The following is a 17,000-nucleotide window of genomic DNA, read 5'->3' on the forward strand; positions in this document are numbered from 1 at the left end:
TTCATAACCCTATTTAAGGGAACGAGGGAAAGAGAGGAGAATACAGAGAACCATCAAGTGGTAAGCATAATGTATTGATGTTCGGACGTAGTGTGAATTATACCAATGTTAGACATTATGGCCGTTGCAGCAGCTCGAGGACTTGCAACATGATCTTTCGGACTAGCTTCAAGTGCAATACGGGGATGCAGGCCTCCCCGTACAATGCCCAGCAGAATGGGGGCCATTTGCTAATATGTCCATTAGTGTGGGTGATCATCGGGGCACTTCACAAGGCTTCATTTCCTGTATATGCGTAGCCCCGCTGGCGGACAAATTCTGCCTTTCCCTGGCAGGAGATCACATCGCCTGGGTCTGGAATCTTCGCGTAGTTGGCCTGCTGAGGGGTTGAAGGATGGGGCCACAGACAGGGCAGTGCACTCCTTCCCGAAGCCGTTTGTATGTTACCAATGGCAGAAGCCAAAGACCTCGGAACAAACGCTATATGTCTTGGCAAGACCTGTAGTTAATGAAGATCCTGTACTTCTACCCAGAGCACTGGACAAGGCGTTGCAGCTGGGGCCGCGTAATTCTGTTGGTGACATCTGAAGATCGCACACATATCTTACCCAGAGTACTGGACAAGGCGTTGCCAGCCGGGGACGCGTAATTCTGTTGGTGACATCTGGTTTCTTGGAAATTGGTGAAGTATCGAGTATTTAGAGCCTTCACATAGCCCGACACTCCCGGTCTTTCGTCTTCCAAGAGGCTCCAAATAAATCTACTATCACAGAGTTATACTCTACATCCACCTACCAGTTGTTCAAAATGAGAGTCAGCAATCTTCTTCTTATTGTTCCTATCATGGCCAACACTGCTCTGGGCGCTATCGCCATTTATATTGATGAGGGCAATGGTGGTATTGTCAATTTCTCATACGAAGCCGCTTACTGGACTGGACCACCCACCGATGACTTCAGCGGAGACCTGCCAGGTTTCGATACCTGCCAGATCCAATCTCCCGGTTCATCATGCGAGGTTGGTGGCTACAAACTCACATTGAGCGCGACGGGAGTCTCTGGCTGCAACCAAGGTGTGGATGTAGAATCCGGTCAGTCATTTCATGTTTACCACTCATATCTGAGCTATCCGTGCCAAGGAATCGCTGCTAACACTTGTAACCTTTGAGCAGCATCAATTGAGAATTCTTCTGGAGACAAAATCGAGAATGTCAATGGAGACGATCGGTGTTCAGAGAAGGAATATTGTGATGTTGGAGCTGTGGGTGGCTTTAAGAGAAATGGCTGGGTTTGTGACTTCTGAGAAGGATAATGCACATAATACAGCCTAGCCAGTGGTCATGGCGTTAGTTACTGTGCCTGCCATGAGGGGGGAGTGTCCACATGTACTGATCTTTGTTTATTATCACTTGAGTGTGGGCCGGGATCTGGGAATTCCGTCCCTGTGTGTGCTGTAATATTGTAATGACACAATATTGCCTGCTTATCTCGTTTCCTGCTTTGATCCATTAAAATAAGCCCTCTGTAGGCGCACGTCCCTGTGAACATTGCATCCTGCGCTGCGCCGGCCGGCAGGAGAACCTGGCGCGCTCTAGGTTTGATACTGTTACAATTAACCAGATAATCTGCTTCTGCCCTCGTGCCGTCCTCGAAGGCCAGAGTGACTGATTCTGATCCTAACACAGCCTCCGCCTCCGTCCCCGCAATGAGATCAACGAGCTTCTTCCCGAATGTCACGTATGTATTCGGCAGGTGGTCCGTCATCGCTCCCAAGAGCCGGGCGCGATGAACACTGCCCTGCTCCTCTCGATCAAAGCATGGACATCATGGATGTGGTTCCCTACTTTGAATTGGTTGTTTTCTCTCCTACCCATCCGATGATTAGCCTAGAGCTAAATACCACGCCGGCCGCCAGTTTCACCAAATACATGCCCTTCTTCATACAGGTAGGGCTGGATCTGATCGCGGGACGTGTGCTCCAGGGAAGCCGAGGAGAAGCGTGAGGAATCCAGCACCAACACAACAAAACTTTGCCTTTGTCGTATAACTCGGGGTGTCTCAACTTCCAAACCCCCGAGGGAAATTATGGAACTTGTCTAGACTCTGCATGCTAGGAATAGTATATTATGCGGTGCGTATCTGTTTTCCAGTCCAGAATAGAAGCACACTGTCTCAATGGATTCACCAGTCAAGGCAGAATGAACAAGAGACATTTAGAGCGTATAATACCATAGAAGCATTATACAACAGTCTAATGCTAGATATGCCGCACCATATACTATCCGGGAGCCTTTATAAGGATCGTTCAAAATTGCTGCGTTCAAAATCCGGCTCATACATCCGTGGCTTGGGACTATAAGCATTGGATAACTACGCCGATGTTTATCCAGCAAGTAGAATGAATTTGCAGTTTGTTGATAACGAATAGTACTGTAGCCATTATTCCTGACGGCCATTGGCAGCAAAAGAAGACAGAGGTCTGAGTGGCTCGAAATAGGTGGCTCGTATGGCTCCGGTGTTGATCTCAATATCGGAAAACGGTTGAACCCATAACCGCTACCATTCACCACCACTTGGAAAAGAAAGACTAGAACCGTGCATTCGCTTGGCAATGCGTACTAGGGCGGACGGAGTAGGTCCTGGCGCCCGGCACATTCATATTGGTAGTGTTGGAAACAGGTCCTTACTGTTGCCAAGGTAGCAACTATCTGATTTGTCTTCATGCCGCGCGTCTTTACAATGAAGGTCCTTTAATAGATAGGCCGTTCGTTTATTCGAAAGACTTTGTACGGGCCAAAGTACGAGACCACTTGAACGCAGTGCGCTCATCCGATCCACCATGCTATCAAAACGGAAGTATTCTTCGAGAACTGTGGAACCCATCGCGAGGGTCTCTATCAGAGCACGCACGCCTGTCAAATAACCGGCTGCAGATCGCGTGGAGGATTTGACAGGCTCTCGGCCTTTAGTCCCTGCTGATAATTTGAGGCTCGCGGAAACCAGCGTCTTTGAGTTAGAGGCGGCTCAATACGAGTTGCTTGATTGTGATGAGCAGACTTGCCCTGCACATCACTGTCGTTTCTGGATCATCAACCCTAAATTCTGGGTCAGGGTCCATCTGAACACGAGCGGCTTGGCAGGGTCTGAGGTCTGGCCTGCGAAGGCATGCATGAAACCGCAGCGGTTGTCATACCATAAATAACTAGAAATCCAATCCAGTGGCTGCTGGATGGCTGCATAAATCAATTCATTGTCGACTCATCGCATCCACGATGGTCAATATCCGGCGAACCTGGCTCTCCTCCAGCCTGGCCCTGGCCCTTTTCGCTCAGCAAGGCTTGTCCCTGGTGTTTGAAGACGCAGACGCCCCTGATGCCGTCGAGACCCTTCTCCAACCAGGAGCACAGTCAAACGACGATGCTGCCCTTTCGATTTTCGATCGCCTGAGCAGAGACTCTTACTACTGGAGCGGTACGGCCTCCGCGCAGAGAGTGATAAGAAGATGGCTAACATGTTCTGCATCACAGGATCCCAGAATGGGCATAAGGCGCTGGCAAACCTCACCGTCGACGTCGGCGATGACGAAGCGAATATCGTCTCCATGGAAAAATTCCGACACCTGCTCAAGTCCGTCGAGTGTACCGATAATGGAATGGCGGTTGACTTCAACGACGAGCGCTCGTTCGGATACACACAGCGTGGATGGCAATGGGTCAACGACGATGATGACCGGAAGCTGATTCTGGTCACCGGTAAGCAGCACTGCGGCTGGAACCCTCACAGGATGCCGTTTGTCGTCTCGTCGATTGTCTTCGATAAGCCGTCACTCAGGGCGAAGCTCAGCGGTGTGCCCTCGTCATGGAAGAAGCTCTTTCGTAACTACGAGCTCACCTTGGGCAATGTTGAGGAATCGTCTATCGACAAGCGAGACTGGGACTCTGAGGCTTCGTTGAGCTTTAACCACAACATACCCCTGCAGCAGTCGATACCAATCGGGAATTCCCTCTCGGTAGATATCTCATGTGAGGGTTGCAAGACAGAGGGATCCTTTGATTTCGGTATCCATATTAAGACGAGCTACGGAGCCCCCGAGTCTGCTTCGCTAACGCTTTCGCCCAACGGCGTCTCTGCCAGCTTCACGCCCCGGCTTGGACTCAGTGGGAACATGACCGACGAGATATCCGACGAGATCGAGCTCATCAAGATCCCTGTCGACGGCATCTCAATTCCAGGCGGCATTCTCGACCTTGGCCCCGAAATCGTCTTTAGCTTTGGATATCAAATCGGGCCTATCCAGGGTTCGGCAGGTATCACGTCCGGCGTGACCCTCAGCCTTGCGGACTCTGCCGAGCTTGAAATCGACTTCCTGGATCCGGATGTTTCCGCTGGGGGGTGGACACCTGAGGTCGAAACTGTCCCGGTGAAGCTGGATGCTAAGATCGAGGCTGGGGCTGAGGTTTACACCAAGGCTGAGGTGCAATTTGCTGCGTCGATTCTTGGTATGTGTGATTGCCATCGTGATAACAATATACTAACGTCATCTAGACTTCGGCTATGAAGCTGGTGTCAATCTGAAGCCGTACCTCGGAGCCACTATATCAGCCTCTACTGGTACGTTATTCTTTACCCGGCGTGTCGTCAATGTACTAATATCACCCAGACGAGGGGGTAGGAGTCGATGTGGATCTGGCGGGCCTTGGAGCGAATATCGATGCTGGTGGTAAGTCAACCTTCATCAATGATTTGCATCTTCCCTAACGAAAACAGGTGCCAAAGCCTGTGTGACCCCGAGGGCCGGGGTCAGTCTCAACGTCGACGTTGCAAAGGCCGATACCCCCGAGGACCCACTGGTAGAGAAAACAGTTGCTGTATGTCGACTACTCTAGTCATTGATCTCTGGAACTGCCACTGACTGACTTGTTTGCAGGAAATCACAGCGCCAGTGGAATCTCAATGCTTCAATTTCGGCCCAACCGGTTCCATAGGATTAGGCCTGCCGACTCCAAGCATGAAGCCTTCCACCTCAATCGCGTATACGAGCACATCCACCTCAATCGTATATACGCCCACTCCTTCAACTACACCATATACCTATACCTCGTCACTCCCCACCACGACCTCGTACTCGACACCGCTCTCATCGTCTGCTACAGTAAGTCCGTATCACCACTACCGCAGACATAACCACCGACGGCATCACGGCGTGTAAGGACGTTGAGTAGAAGGCCCTTGCACCATGGTTACTGCATGCATCAACCAACTAATTTCACTTCTTTTGTCCACTTTACTATATATATTTACTATAGTTAAAATAGCCTTACCCTTCTTTTTCTCTAGACAAATATTACTATAACCTTCGGATCAAAAGGAGTACTTCTTAATGGTTGGTTCACTATGATATATCTTAGATATAGGGAAAGCGATGGATTCATTCTTAATATTTTCCTAGACCATGCGTAGAATAATCATATTAACGCCGAAGGCTGCTCCAGCCAATCTCGCCAAATATGTAGAGTAAGACAACATCTTGGATATTCATGACATTCTTAATAATATTTGGCAACAGCTATATACAGAGGAGCTGCAAAGCCGAGTTGCGAGAGTGATTTTGTCGACTTGAGGCGGCTAAAATGCTATACGAAGTATTCCCTTTGTATTTCCGAAGCCATCGACTTTGTTCTTTATTTCCCAGTGAGTGGCAATCTTTCTCATCTGTCTTATAATCCGGTCGCGCGCTGTGCCTATGGTGGTTCTTTATTTTGCCAGTAGAGACTGACCTTAAGGTTTCTAACTATCCTAAGTCCATTCCTCTTGTATAAGGCGGAGCAACAAGCACGCCATTTCCTGCTTCCTTTCCTCCATAGGGTTGTTTTCGTCAGGTGAGGGTTATAGGGTGGAACGAGGTAAAATCAACGTCCATTACGCACGAGAGAACCCTGAATGGTCGAGTTATGTTAAGGGCACATCATCAGGGAGTGGAGAGTGGGGGCTGGAACTTATTATTTGTTTATATTATCTGTTTTCAGTAACGCGAAAGAAGAAATCCCCCGTTGATCCAATACTTTCTTTCTAACTCCTGCAAACCCCTACGACACAATGGCACAATTATTGGTCGTTCCCGTGGAAATCCTCTACTCCATATTAGACCTCCTGAGCCCATCTGATCTTTCTCGACTATCTCAGACATGCAAACAAATCCACCAAGTAGCCACCCCGCGTCTCTGGAGAAGCTACCGCAAATACAACCAGAAACCATACAACTCATTCCTGCGGACTATACTCACCAAGCCAGGCCTAGCCAACCACATTGAAGAACTTCACGTGGCGGACGTAACCCAAGATGACCCCCGCGAAATCTCAGAGAAAGATATCGAATTATTCCACTCAGCAGTCTCAAAGCTCCCACTCCCCGCTGCATTCAAAGACCGCCTGAAGACCGGGATCGGGGAAGGGTACAGCGACCCCATGCTTGCCGTCATACTCTGCAAACTCCCCAATTTAAAGAATCTGTTCCTGGACCGGCCTGAGAGCAGCGACTTGGTATGCGAACTGTTTAACCTCGCTGATTCGCGCGAATTACCTGGCGACATTCTTGACAACATCCGAATCCGACGATTCTCCTTAGAAACTGAAGACTATGCATTTTCCGTGGGACCCTGCCACGAGTACGGGGGCGTTCTCAACATCGCACACGAGGTACAAATTGTGCACCTTGACGATGACAGTATGAGTCCATCTCGACTCCAACCCGGCTCATCCGCAGTAGAGCATCTACACATCCTCGTGAGCGGGATGGGAACAGATGCCATGCGGGTGTTTATACAAGGCTGCAGAACGCTGCGCACGTTCAACTATACCTTTGGGAAAGTCCGTAATCATGAAGACTATTTCCGGCCGCGGGAGGCCGTGAGGGAGCTTCGGCGGCGCCATGTGCACACGCTTGAGGAGCTCACGATGCTGTATGACGATGACTGTGTGAAGATGCCTTTGTATGATTTGACAGGTCGCGAGTGGTACATGGGGACGGAGCTGCGGGGGTTTACCAAGTTGAAGAAGCTGCGGAGTGGGATGCACAGTCTGCTTGGGCTGCTGCATCGACAGTCGGACGCAATGGAGGCGTATCCTGCCAATCCGCAGGCTGACAATGAAAGACCGGAGCTGGTGGACGTGCTTCCGGCGTCAATAGAGCACCTGAGTATCTTGTATGCTGATGCACGGATTATCCCTCACTTACAGAAGATTGGGGATGTCCGGGAGAAACGGTTTCCTAATTTGAAAAAGGTTATTGTTGGATTTTGCTCCGAGTCAACAGACAAGGACGTTCTTCCATTGGAAATTCCAGGGCTGAAGGTGGAAGTGCTATATCAGACTCAGGAGGAGAGAGAGGCCTATGTTAATGGCCGGGAGCGCTATTCATGGGTCGGGTCGCCGGTCTTCAGGGACTGATTTATTTACCCTTCCGTGACTACTAGTCAATGTTGTCTGTCGGTCTGATAAATTCACACCCTCGATACCCGATGAGCCGCGCAACTTGGCAATTAACAAGAATGGAATGTTGGTAGCAATACGTATCGCGGTCTTGGTCGTGACACAACAGTTATATCTTAGAGTTAGGAAGGCAACCATTAAGCTATATATCGGCCTCGGAAGTAGCTTCTAACTAGGATAATAGAGCCGTCCTGTTGAATGCCCCAGCCTGATGCGGAGTAGAGGATAATTGGTCATCAGCCGAGGAGTGACTTTTAAGCGAGTTGCCTTTAGCCTGCTTCCTCTTCCTCTTCCTCTTCCTCTTCCTATTTCTCTTTCTCTCTCTCTCTCCCACCCCGCTGATTGCACAAATTCTCTGCTCCTCCCTACCCAACTTGCGTGCAAAATGTACCAACTCACGGATAAGGACCTGGAGGACGAAGGAATCGACACAAACCCAGTAATCCGCGCAGCTGAGAATCCCAACTCTGCCGTGCTCGAAGCCATCTTGGCTTACTACGAAGCTCGCAGAGACGACAAGAGTCTATCCGAAGTTGAACAGGGGATGATAGCCGACCTGTCGCCCAGCGCGACCCTGTCCCCCTTTGGCTGTTTCAGATCCCCCATTAAATCCGCGATGAGCATCGACTCGATCGAAAATCTCCGTCTTCTGCTGCGCGCAGGCGCGGACCCCAATGGTATCACCCAGAAGGAAGCTGAAGACTACTCCAGCCGATTCATCCGCGGTCGTGAATGGGAATGGAATACCAACAATTATGAATTCTTGCGCAGGTGGAAAGGTCTGGAAAATGCGCGCGAAAGCGGAATCATCCATCCGATTTGCCCCTTGACCGAAGCCGAGCTGGACGAAAGGCGCCACTCGTTTCCAGTCTTCTGGTCAGAGCCCATCATCCCGGGACAGCTGCTGCGGATGGAGCGAGCTTCGTTGGCGATCGAGGATGCTGCAAGATGTGGAAACCAGCAGTTTGTGGATCTGCTGCGAGCGGCAGGAGCTGAAGAGTCCGCATGGCTGCAGTCCGAGTCCGATAACCCTGGTCCGTGGACTTTCGACCACAACGCTCCGGTCTCGACGCTGTCGACAAGCTCACCGGTTCATGAGGCCCTGCGTGGGGGCCACCAGATGATGCTGCGCCATCTGCTCTCGGCCTGCGGATACTCGCCGAACTACCGGCCTCGCGCCGTCCCAACCGTGGCCCTCCCACCACTCTCCCACATGCTTGTCCACTGCGACATGAGCAATGAAAACATCCAACACTGCCTCGTCGATCTACTCGAGCACCCGCAGCTGGATCCCCATCTGCGCACCCCCATCTTCCGCATCCACCCGCTCCACTTTGCAGCAGCGCGCCACGACCCGGACCTCCTAACCCGGCTTGCAGGGTCCATGCCCGGCGGTCTTGCTGCGGCTGGTACTACGGCCCTAGGACATACATTGCTCCATATCGTGTGTCTCCCTCTGAAAGCCAACCAAATCGTCAAGAGCAACCCAAACGTGACGACAAGTATCCATTGCGCACGCACACTGGACAGTGAGTATAATCACAAGTTTTATATGAACCCACTCAAACCTAAGTGGGTCCAGGCTAAGATTATGGAATCTTGGAAACCTCACCCTTTGACAGTTCCTCAGCAGCAAGCACAACTTGCTACCATTAGGGTACTCCTGCAAGCGGAGGCTGAGGCAGGAGAAGAAGGTTTCAAGATTGACGCAAGGGCAAAGGATGTCGACGGCAACACAGCACTACACTACCTCGCTGGAACGTTGAACATGGCTGAAGAGACGATTGATCTCGTTCGGGAAATGGAGGGAGGTGAAGAGGTTTGGCATGAGGGTAAGAATCACTGGGGTCGGACGCCGAGCCAGTTGTGGGGTGAGTAGGCAGGTAGGTTTACCCGCCAACCTTCTTATTGTGTTTGCTATTTGGGTAGGTGATCAATTGTAGAAGCGAGAGCTATTATTGTCAGTAGATTACTGCTGGGGGTCGCGACATTATTCGATCGATCGACCGTCACCGGTGCACATAACCCAGGAGTCAGAACCCATTTGACCCTCAGGTAGCTCTATAGGACGTAGTATTGCCTCTCCAATGGAATTCAATCGATTAGCTAAGCATCTCCGTAGGTCACAATTAGTTACCTGTGACAACTGCTCGTATCCCAGTCCTCTATTCTTTCTCCTCCTCGCAGTATCAGTCCAACTTCAGCCTCACGATGAGCAATGGCGATAACCCTGACTTTGTCCCTAGCTGGGGACATTTACCTGTTGAGCAGTGCCTTATTGTACGTATATTTACTCCCCCTAACCCCACTCCCCGTTTACCACGTTAGGAAAAACTAATGAAAACCAGAGACTCTGGGATTACTCATCCACCGAATCAGTCGATGACCAGCGAAAACGCCTGGTGAAAGAATACATGCAGCTGGATGAGATCCCTAAAGAATGGGACACAGCCCAATTCACCGAGTATCCGGACCGGCAACCAGACCGGATCCCCACAGCAGAAGAGGTGGCGACAATCCTGCGCCCATGGCGGTCCAACGACATGCGCAAGAGAGCATGGCATCTCTGGGTTGGGGAAAATTTCCAAGCCCCCGTCATGCTGCGGACATATTACGAGAACGGGTCAGCGGGCGATAAAAAAATCGCCGAGTACGCTGATGCATCGGATAACTATGCCGAGTCAGCAGATTGGGCTGTTCTCAATGATGCTGAGTTTTTTAACTACGGCTCCGGCTCGGATTGGAAGCAAATCTTGAACACCCTCCCGGAAATTATACACTTCTCGGTAGATTATCAACGGGCGCCGTTACAGGCGAAATTGGAAAGGGATCTCCCGAAGCTCAAGGAGGAATTTCAGAAGGCTAAGAGGAGGCATCCTAACTGGAAGCAGAACGTGAATCTACTACTTAATGGTAATGGGTATGCAAGGGACTTGTTATGCGCAGTGTCTATGGGCTGGGTCTGGATTGTGGATAAAGAGGCATTTGAGACAGACAAGCTCCTGGTGGTTTATCTTGATGTAAACCAGGATATTACTGTCCAAGGACGGATGTATGTTCACAAAGAAGATATGGATGAGATTCTGTTGAAATGGTACGACCGTGTCCCTCCCGGACCAATTTTCGATGAAGGGACCGTTGGGGATAAGTATCGCTTGGATACCGAGTCAGGCAGAGAGTTTTTTCGTTTGACTGATTCGGATCTGGAGGATGAATCTGATTCAGCATAATCGGCGTACAAAGTCATAGGCATCACTGCCATCTTCAGCACCAGGGCCTGCTGAGGAATCGACCAGGCCAGCATTGTCACTGGCTATAAATTAGGTCAATATTGTTTATACCTAAACCTAAACCTAGGGTGACCAAGGCCTTAACCAGCCCTAATCCAACATGTATGAATGTCTACGTAGGACCAAGTAAATGCTGCCGGGGGCATCGATCAGCACCTCGATTGTTGTATTCAGCTTTTACCATGCGGGTAATTTATATACAATGCATCTCATCCCAATGTCTAATGGCGTAGTAGTAAATATGCAGCGAATAGTATTGCCCGAAAGACTATCTTGTCTAAACCATGGTTCTGCCTGGAGAGCTAGCGATCTGCTGCTTCCCCCCGTCTACCCCCCGAAACACCGTGCGCGAAGTCGAGAATAACAGAAGGCTCACTCCAACCGCAGCTTATCCCATTTCTTCAAAAAGGCATCCATATCCTCCTCATCAGCCCTGGATCCCGGCTGCGCCGCCCCGGGCTGATAATATGCAGCAAAGTTAGGATAACTGCTACTCAGAGTCTCGCGGTCCTTCATTGTCCAGTCCGTCCAAAATCCAAAAACAGAGGCTCCACCTCACTCGGCAGCACCCCCATCTGCTCCGCGGTTAATTGGATCATGCGGAGAATGGCCTTGGCGAGTGGCCAGCGGCGCGAGAACGAGCGGGCGACGACGCACAGCTCGATGAAGGCGCTGCGGTTTGCGGGGTCGTCGAGCCCGTCGAGAAGAGCGAAGAGACCCGCGGATACCCATTGGATTGACGGGGAGGGAAAACGGTCGATGCCCCATTTTCGGCGGTGGGTGGCGATGTTGGTTGCGATCTCGCGCGCGGATGCGAGGCAGATGGCTTTTGCGGTTTCGGCGGGAAATGAGGGTGAGGAGGGGAGATGTTCGTCGCCGGCTTCGAGGGGTTTCAGCAAGCTGTGGAGTTGGATTTTGGTTGTTGAGTAGCAGTTCCTGGTAGAGGTATAGGGAGGTAAGTACTCTAGCAGTAGCGCAAAACTTCCAGAGGATGTTAGGGTGTTAGGGTTTTGGTGGAACGTACAGGAGACAGAGAATGTGCGGACCAGCTGCGTCTTCGGTCTGTATACAGGACGGTAGATCTTGTCGCCATTTCTGCACTTTCTTGTAAAAGCGTCTCACTGAGTCCTCTAATTCGGCCTCGGATGGTCGTTGCGTTGGATGGAAGAGCGCGTGGATTATCTCGCAATGCAGCCTACTCAACTCGCAGTAGCTATTGAAGACACATGAAGTATGCGCAGGGGCTGGTTCCAAACTGCTCGGATAACACGCCCAGGTATCCTTCGGGTCATGGTCAGTTGCGAGTTGACCACGTCGAGGTGGGTCGAGGTCTGTGTGTTTGAATGTTGCGAACCGAGATATCCTGGTCACCACGGTCAGCCACTGCAATTGATACGGTGTTTCAGATGGGATTCAAACGTTGTGCTGTTGAAGACACCCCAGAGGCAGTTGTTTATACCTCTCTGTAGCTCGGGGTTCTCTTTCTCGCTGTCGTGACCTCCTCGCGCTGTGAGAATCGAGCCCGTGTATTCCAAGACAACACGGTCGGTCATCCCCAGGTACATCCATCCCATCCTGTCTTTCCCCATGAGTATCATACTACCGACGGAATCAGCGGGCAGGTTTGTGCTCAGCAACTCGCGGTCATACTAATTAACCAAGTAGCTCATTCCCTGAAGAGTAGGAATGGAGACGCGTCCTGCCTCTTCTTCCAGGAGACGCCTTGCTTCTTCATAGAATTGCTGTCCCTTTGAGCTCACATCACCAGGCTTCGCAAACGCTTCGGGGTAATCGGTATAGTACTTGAGCAGGTTGTATGTCAGCACGTCTTAAACCAATTAACCAGCGGCCTGCTTGATATACTCACACATGCCTCGGCGAGAATTGCATTAACCAGGAAGGGAGAGCAGAATTCACAATCCAGGTTTCCGGCCTTCATATCCCGGATAAAAAGCTCCGGGTCAAGACAGTTTAAGAACGGGTGAGTCCAAGTCAGCCATAGCGAGAGGAGATGAGAGACAAAGTGGTCATCAGATGTGACCGTAGTCCACGGCTTCGCTGGGACATCGAACGGAGGCGTATCGACGAGTCGTTGTATACGCATGATATTCGCGCGGCCAGCGCTTCGCGCATCGTCATGTCTCTCGACTTGCTCTTGGGCCTCCATAAGCTCCGGCGACCTCTGGAACGCCTTTCGATCAAGCCGTATATTGAGAAAAGCCTTGACTTCGCCAAGGGAGGCCCCGCTACGAATCAGATCCATCAACTGCACGGCGTGGTCATTGTCACTGTGCTTGAGGCTGTCGATCAGATCGAGAAACAGGTCCTTCACTTCTTCCAGGTCTTCGATCTTCCTCTTGATGGAGACCTTCCGGCGCATGTCTGCCTCTTCGTCGAAAATACATTCTGTCTGGGCCCTGACACAGCTTGTGCAAGGTCGGCTGCCTGTGCACTGTAATCTAGCTTAGCAGGCAGCCAATGACTCTCTTAACCGTTACCCAATGGGTTCAGAATTACCTTCGATCTTCGACTTCTACAGGCCGTGCAAGCAAGCGACGTCTTGCTCACTCTCCGGACCTGTGTGTTGGTCGGCGGCGGGGCCCCTGGGGGTCCGGGTCCCGAAGCAAGAGGTCTAAGGGAATTCTGAGAAGACATGGTCGGCACAGGACTGCCTTTATGAGTGTGGCGAAGACGGGAGACAGCGTGGTATTTATCTCAAGCATGATCGCAGGGGCTGATGGTGGCTCCAGCGCATGGCTGGTCGCTTGTTGGCGGGTTTCTTCTCCGGCGGCGCTGATTGGCCAGGCCAAGAGGCGGGAATGACCTCCGACATTCTGGGCCAATCACGATGGGCTGTCAGTTGCCTTCTCTTCGCTGGGCATCTGGTGGGGCTGGCAGTCCGATTTTGCCCTGCGAAAGGCGCATGAGAGCGGCAGGTTTGCAGGCTGGCAATGCGACGCCGCACATCAGCAGCCTTGTGTATTGGAATCAACGCATGGCTGGATCTTTACCCAGCCAGTATTACGAGCCTGGCGTGGGTTTAGTTGAACATACTAAATCGAAGGACTGCTAGGTCCACCGAGTTATCCGACGATAACAAGCGCTTCCCTGATCAACGTCGCGGGTACTGGCATCACTGTATGGTATTTGAATGTTGATTTGTGGGTTCAAGTACCAAGTGACCATTGGGGATCCACATTCATCTTGTTCTTCAGGCCCTTATTGGTAATGAAGTCCACCGATCTGCAGTCGGGAGATCTTTTCCGACAGTCCATCAATACTAGCAAAATTGGCCGTGAGTTTCCTACCTCTCGTTGTCGAATTCCGGCTGGGAGAAATAAATTCGTGAGATATGTGGATGCGTATAGACGACGAGTTTGATTGCCGATCATACCATACATTCCATTTTTTACAACCAATAACTACAACAGCCTGAAGGCTTGAAGCCCTCTTTCCCGCTAGCCTGAACGCCATATGCACTTGGTACAAGAAGACTTATCTAACACATAATAGGGCGATATGAATTGGTTCTACATCGGGCAGGGGAATCCCTATACCAGTAAGGCCAATAAGGGAAGAGTAACATTCACGGACGAAGAATAAGCCTCGTATATCCTAGTAGCAAGTGAGTATACAACAATTGCTTGTCGATATGCTATCTACTAGTTTGCCCCGGAAGTATCCCACTCCACACATCAATCATAACATGATGTGGTCAAGGTTAGTCTAGGGAGTCAGACACCCGATACTCCCATCCGGACGCTTGACACACTGATCAGGCTTGTTACAGTAGCGCCCATCCGAGCAGCAATTCTGGGAATCGGGGTAGATGCAATTGCGGTTCCCGCAGCAGGCAGCGTTGCGTCGACAGCAGCGGTCCCCGGACTGGCACAGCCAGGGGTAGTCTGAATTTGGGTCGCAGTCTCGCCGCATAAGCATTTTGGCGCCGCCGGGGTTGGGGCTGATGCTGCGCTTGTCGTTGGCGTCGTTGATGTTCGGGTCGAGCGTGTCGAAGACTTTTGCTGGGTCGACGGTGCCGTCAAGGGGGGTGCCGTCGTCGAGGGTGTATGTCTGCAGCGCAACAGTGACGGCGCTTTGAGTTGTCAATGCAAGAAGGAGATATTTGAGCTGCATTTTGTTGACTTGACTTGTCTGTCACCGAACACTGGAAGAATGAGACGAGACGAGATCCTTTGAGGAAAGTTGTTGAACCACCGTCGGTATGAATGAAGCACCCTTTATATAGCCTCTTCGTCTTCCCTCCGTTCAGCTCTTGCACTGCCATCCGATGTGTTGTCACAACACGAGCCGTCTAGCAGACACCACGAACCACAAGCTTTATGGCTGGGTGCCATGACGGCGCCATGAAGATCCCACTGCAGATCAACCTCCACCTCGTATTGAGGCTCCTGTGGTAGGGCAGCCAGGGAGAGCAGGGTTCTTGGGCTCATATAGTTCACACTCGGCATAACATCCCACAAATATACGAGGGTTTCGGCGTCAGTTTCCTTTACAGCAGGCCGTCCCTTGGCCAATTTGCGGTAGGTGCCCGCGATTTGAGGTCGAGCTTGTTGATCAACGCCTGATTAGCTGGTCTTGGGGGTGGTTCTTCGCCGATTGCATGGGCATTATCATTCGTATCTATACTAATGCCTAGTACCGTGAGTCTTCCTACATACGTCCATGTTTCCTATTCAGCATAGCTGTAAGTATCTAGCTCCCTGATAGTTAAAATACAGGAGTCGCTGAAGGGTCTTAAACATATCATCCATAATAGAAAGGCTCTTTAGCAGGAAATAACACCTCAACTCCTGTGATCAGTATCCTCCCTCCATTCTGACATCTCCTTAAAGCCAAAGTCCTCAACAGGTACATAGTCCGCTGCTTGAGGTCCCAGATGGAAAATCCTTCCAAGGTATTTAACAATAATGAAGAGGATTCTGGTATATGATAATGAACGGACGAGGACTCGCATGATCCAGACACCCCAGGCAGTCTCTGGGTTAATGATATACGGCTCGCCAGGTGCCAGCTGCTGTGCATCCTCAATGATCGGTCGCATCTGCTCGTTGTACTGTGCAAGCGCAGCTGAAGGGTCCGGGTTTTCGCCTTTGATATATGGCTGGAGGTAGCCTGCCAGCTTGTAGGCTGCGCTGAACGCCAGAGTCGTGCCCAAGCCCGATATTGGAGACGCACAATACCTGCTCGTGGTAAGAACGTGTGGACAGAAGGGTGGATATGGAAGAATTGACTACCCAGCGTCGCCCAGGAGCACCACCCTTCCCTTCGTCCAGCTGTCCATCTTCACCTGCGAGACGGCGTCGTAGTAGAAGTCGTCTGTTGCGTTCATCTCCCAGATGATCCTGTCGCATTCCCACCCGGCGTCTTTAAAGTACTCCTCCAGGAGTTCCTTTTGAGCTGCGATGCCGCCAGTCGTGGCCTGCTCAAACCTGCTGTCCTTCTCATTTACCACATACATGAAGATGGTGGATCTCACGCCTGAATTGTCTGGCCGCAACATGATACCGCGCCGGCCGGGGGCATGAAACCACCGTCGCCATTTACCGTCCTGCTCCTCGCGGGGGATGCTGAAAAAGCCAGCATACATTCCGATGCGTTTCACTCGCTGCTTCTCCCCTTCCTCCCCCCAGACCATCTTCCGTGTCCGGCTCTGCATCCCATCCGCTCCAACCAGGAGATCAAAGCTCCTCGTCTCTCCACTCTTAGCAAACCGCACACGCACCTTATCACCATCCTGCTCTATCCCATCCAGATAATCCCCAAATACATACTCAATACCGCTAGCCCCCTCCCGCTCCGCATCAGCACTAACCCTCAGACTATTCCTCCAACACAACTCCGCCAGCCTCCCCCTAAGAATCTCAATATCACTCGTCGGCATCTGCACTTGACTCTTCTTTCCACTCCTATCAACGCGGTTCTCCGACCACACGCGATTCTGCTCATCGACAAGCTGAACACCTTCTTCCCCCGTCGTCGAAGCCCTGATCTGCGCTTCGAGCCCGAGCTTGCGGATGATGGTCACTCCCGCCCCGCGTATGTCGATGTTCTGGCCGCGCAGGTGAGCCCGGCTTGTAGATTCGCGCTCTAGGATGGTGATGCGTGGCTTCTGCGCGGCAGGGATGTCCGCTAGTAGCAGAAAGGATGCCAGTGTCGGGCCTGCAATGCCACAGCCGACAATGAGGATATTCAGGGGCTCCAT

The 17,000-nt window shown here is 51.3% G+C and overlaps 8 protein-coding genes across 8 annotated transcripts; 5 read left to right on the forward strand and 3 right to left on the reverse strand.

The window, feature by feature from the left end:
* Positions 1-807: 807 nt before the first annotated feature.
* Positions 808-1,302, forward strand: ASPSYDRAFT_36052 (uncharacterized protein; the record flags this gene model as incomplete). The annotated part of the gene is made up of 2 exons (XM_040845389.1): positions 808-1,090; positions 1,172-1,302. The coding sequence occupies 2 exons, from the start codon at positions 808-810 to the stop codon at positions 1,300-1,302; spliced, it is 414 nt and encodes a 137-aa protein (XP_040697624.1).
* A 1,969-nt stretch (positions 1,303-3,271) lies between these two features.
* ASPSYDRAFT_1163166 (uncharacterized protein) lies at positions 3,272-5,314 on the forward strand (the record flags this gene model as incomplete). Its single annotated transcript, XM_040840126.1, has 7 exons — positions 3,272-3,470; positions 3,527-4,498; positions 4,545-4,610; positions 4,660-4,719; positions 4,767-4,867; positions 4,927-5,151; positions 5,306-5,314. 7 exons carry the CDS (start codon positions 3,272-3,274, stop codon positions 5,312-5,314), a joined length of 1,632 nt encoding a protein of 543 aa, XP_040697625.1.
* A 734-nt stretch (positions 5,315-6,048) lies between these two features.
* ASPSYDRAFT_50568 (F-box protein) lies at positions 6,049-7,620 on the forward strand. Its single transcript, XM_040848111.1, has one exon. The coding sequence runs from the start codon at positions 6,096-6,098 to the stop codon at positions 7,443-7,445; it is 1,350 nt and encodes a 449-aa protein (XP_040697626.1). The 5' UTR covers positions 6,049-6,095; the 3' UTR covers positions 7,446-7,620.
* Positions 7,621-7,872: 252 nt separating this feature from the next.
* ASPSYDRAFT_61794 (uncharacterized protein) lies at positions 7,873-9,366 on the forward strand (the record flags this gene model as incomplete). Its single annotated transcript, XM_040850033.1, has 1 exon — positions 7,873-9,366. The coding sequence occupies one exon, from the start codon at positions 7,873-7,875 to the stop codon at positions 9,364-9,366; it is 1,494 nt and encodes a 497-aa protein (XP_040697627.1).
* Positions 9,367-9,698: 332 nt separating this feature from the next.
* Positions 9,699-10,717, forward strand: ASPSYDRAFT_162015 (uncharacterized protein; the record flags this gene model as incomplete). The annotated part of the gene is made up of 2 exons (XM_040843051.1): positions 9,699-9,767; positions 9,836-10,717. 2 exons carry the CDS (start codon positions 9,699-9,701, stop codon positions 10,715-10,717), a joined length of 951 nt encoding a protein of 316 aa, XP_040697628.1.
* A 193-nt stretch (positions 10,718-10,910) lies between these two features.
* On the reverse strand, positions 10,911-13,486 carry ASPSYDRAFT_82134 (uncharacterized protein). The gene is made up of 6 exons (XM_040851136.1): positions 13,295-13,486; positions 12,645-13,229; positions 12,428-12,579; positions 12,197-12,376; positions 11,802-12,140; positions 10,911-11,713 (listed from the first exon to the last, which is right to left on the reverse strand). Exons 1-6 carry the CDS (start codon positions 13,430-13,432, stop codon positions 11,290-11,292), a joined length of 1,818 nt encoding a protein of 605 aa, XP_040697629.1. The 5' UTR covers positions 13,433-13,486; the 3' UTR covers positions 10,911-11,289.
* An 842-nt stretch (positions 13,487-14,328) lies between these two features.
* On the reverse strand, positions 14,329-14,977 carry ASPSYDRAFT_50576 (uncharacterized protein). The gene has a single exon (XM_040848112.1). It carries the CDS (start codon positions 14,909-14,911, stop codon positions 14,504-14,506), a length of 408 nt encoding a protein of 135 aa, XP_040697630.1. The 5' UTR covers positions 14,912-14,977; the 3' UTR covers positions 14,329-14,503.
* A 604-nt stretch (positions 14,978-15,581) lies between these two features.
* Positions 15,582-17,000, reverse strand: ASPSYDRAFT_61796 (uncharacterized protein; the record flags this gene model as incomplete). The annotated part of the gene is made up of 2 exons (XM_040850034.1): positions 15,582-15,978; positions 16,033-17,000. The coding sequence occupies 2 exons, from the start codon at positions 16,998-17,000 to the stop codon at positions 15,582-15,584; spliced, it is 1,365 nt and encodes a 454-aa protein (XP_040697631.1).

The sequence above is a fragment of the Aspergillus sydowii genome (assembly GCF_001890705.1).
Source record: "Aspergillus sydowii CBS 593.65 unplaced genomic scaffold ASPSYscaffold_15, whole genome shotgun sequence".
In the NCBI taxonomy this organism is placed as follows: Eukaryota; Fungi; Ascomycota; class Eurotiomycetes; order Eurotiales; family Aspergillaceae; genus Aspergillus; species Aspergillus sydowii.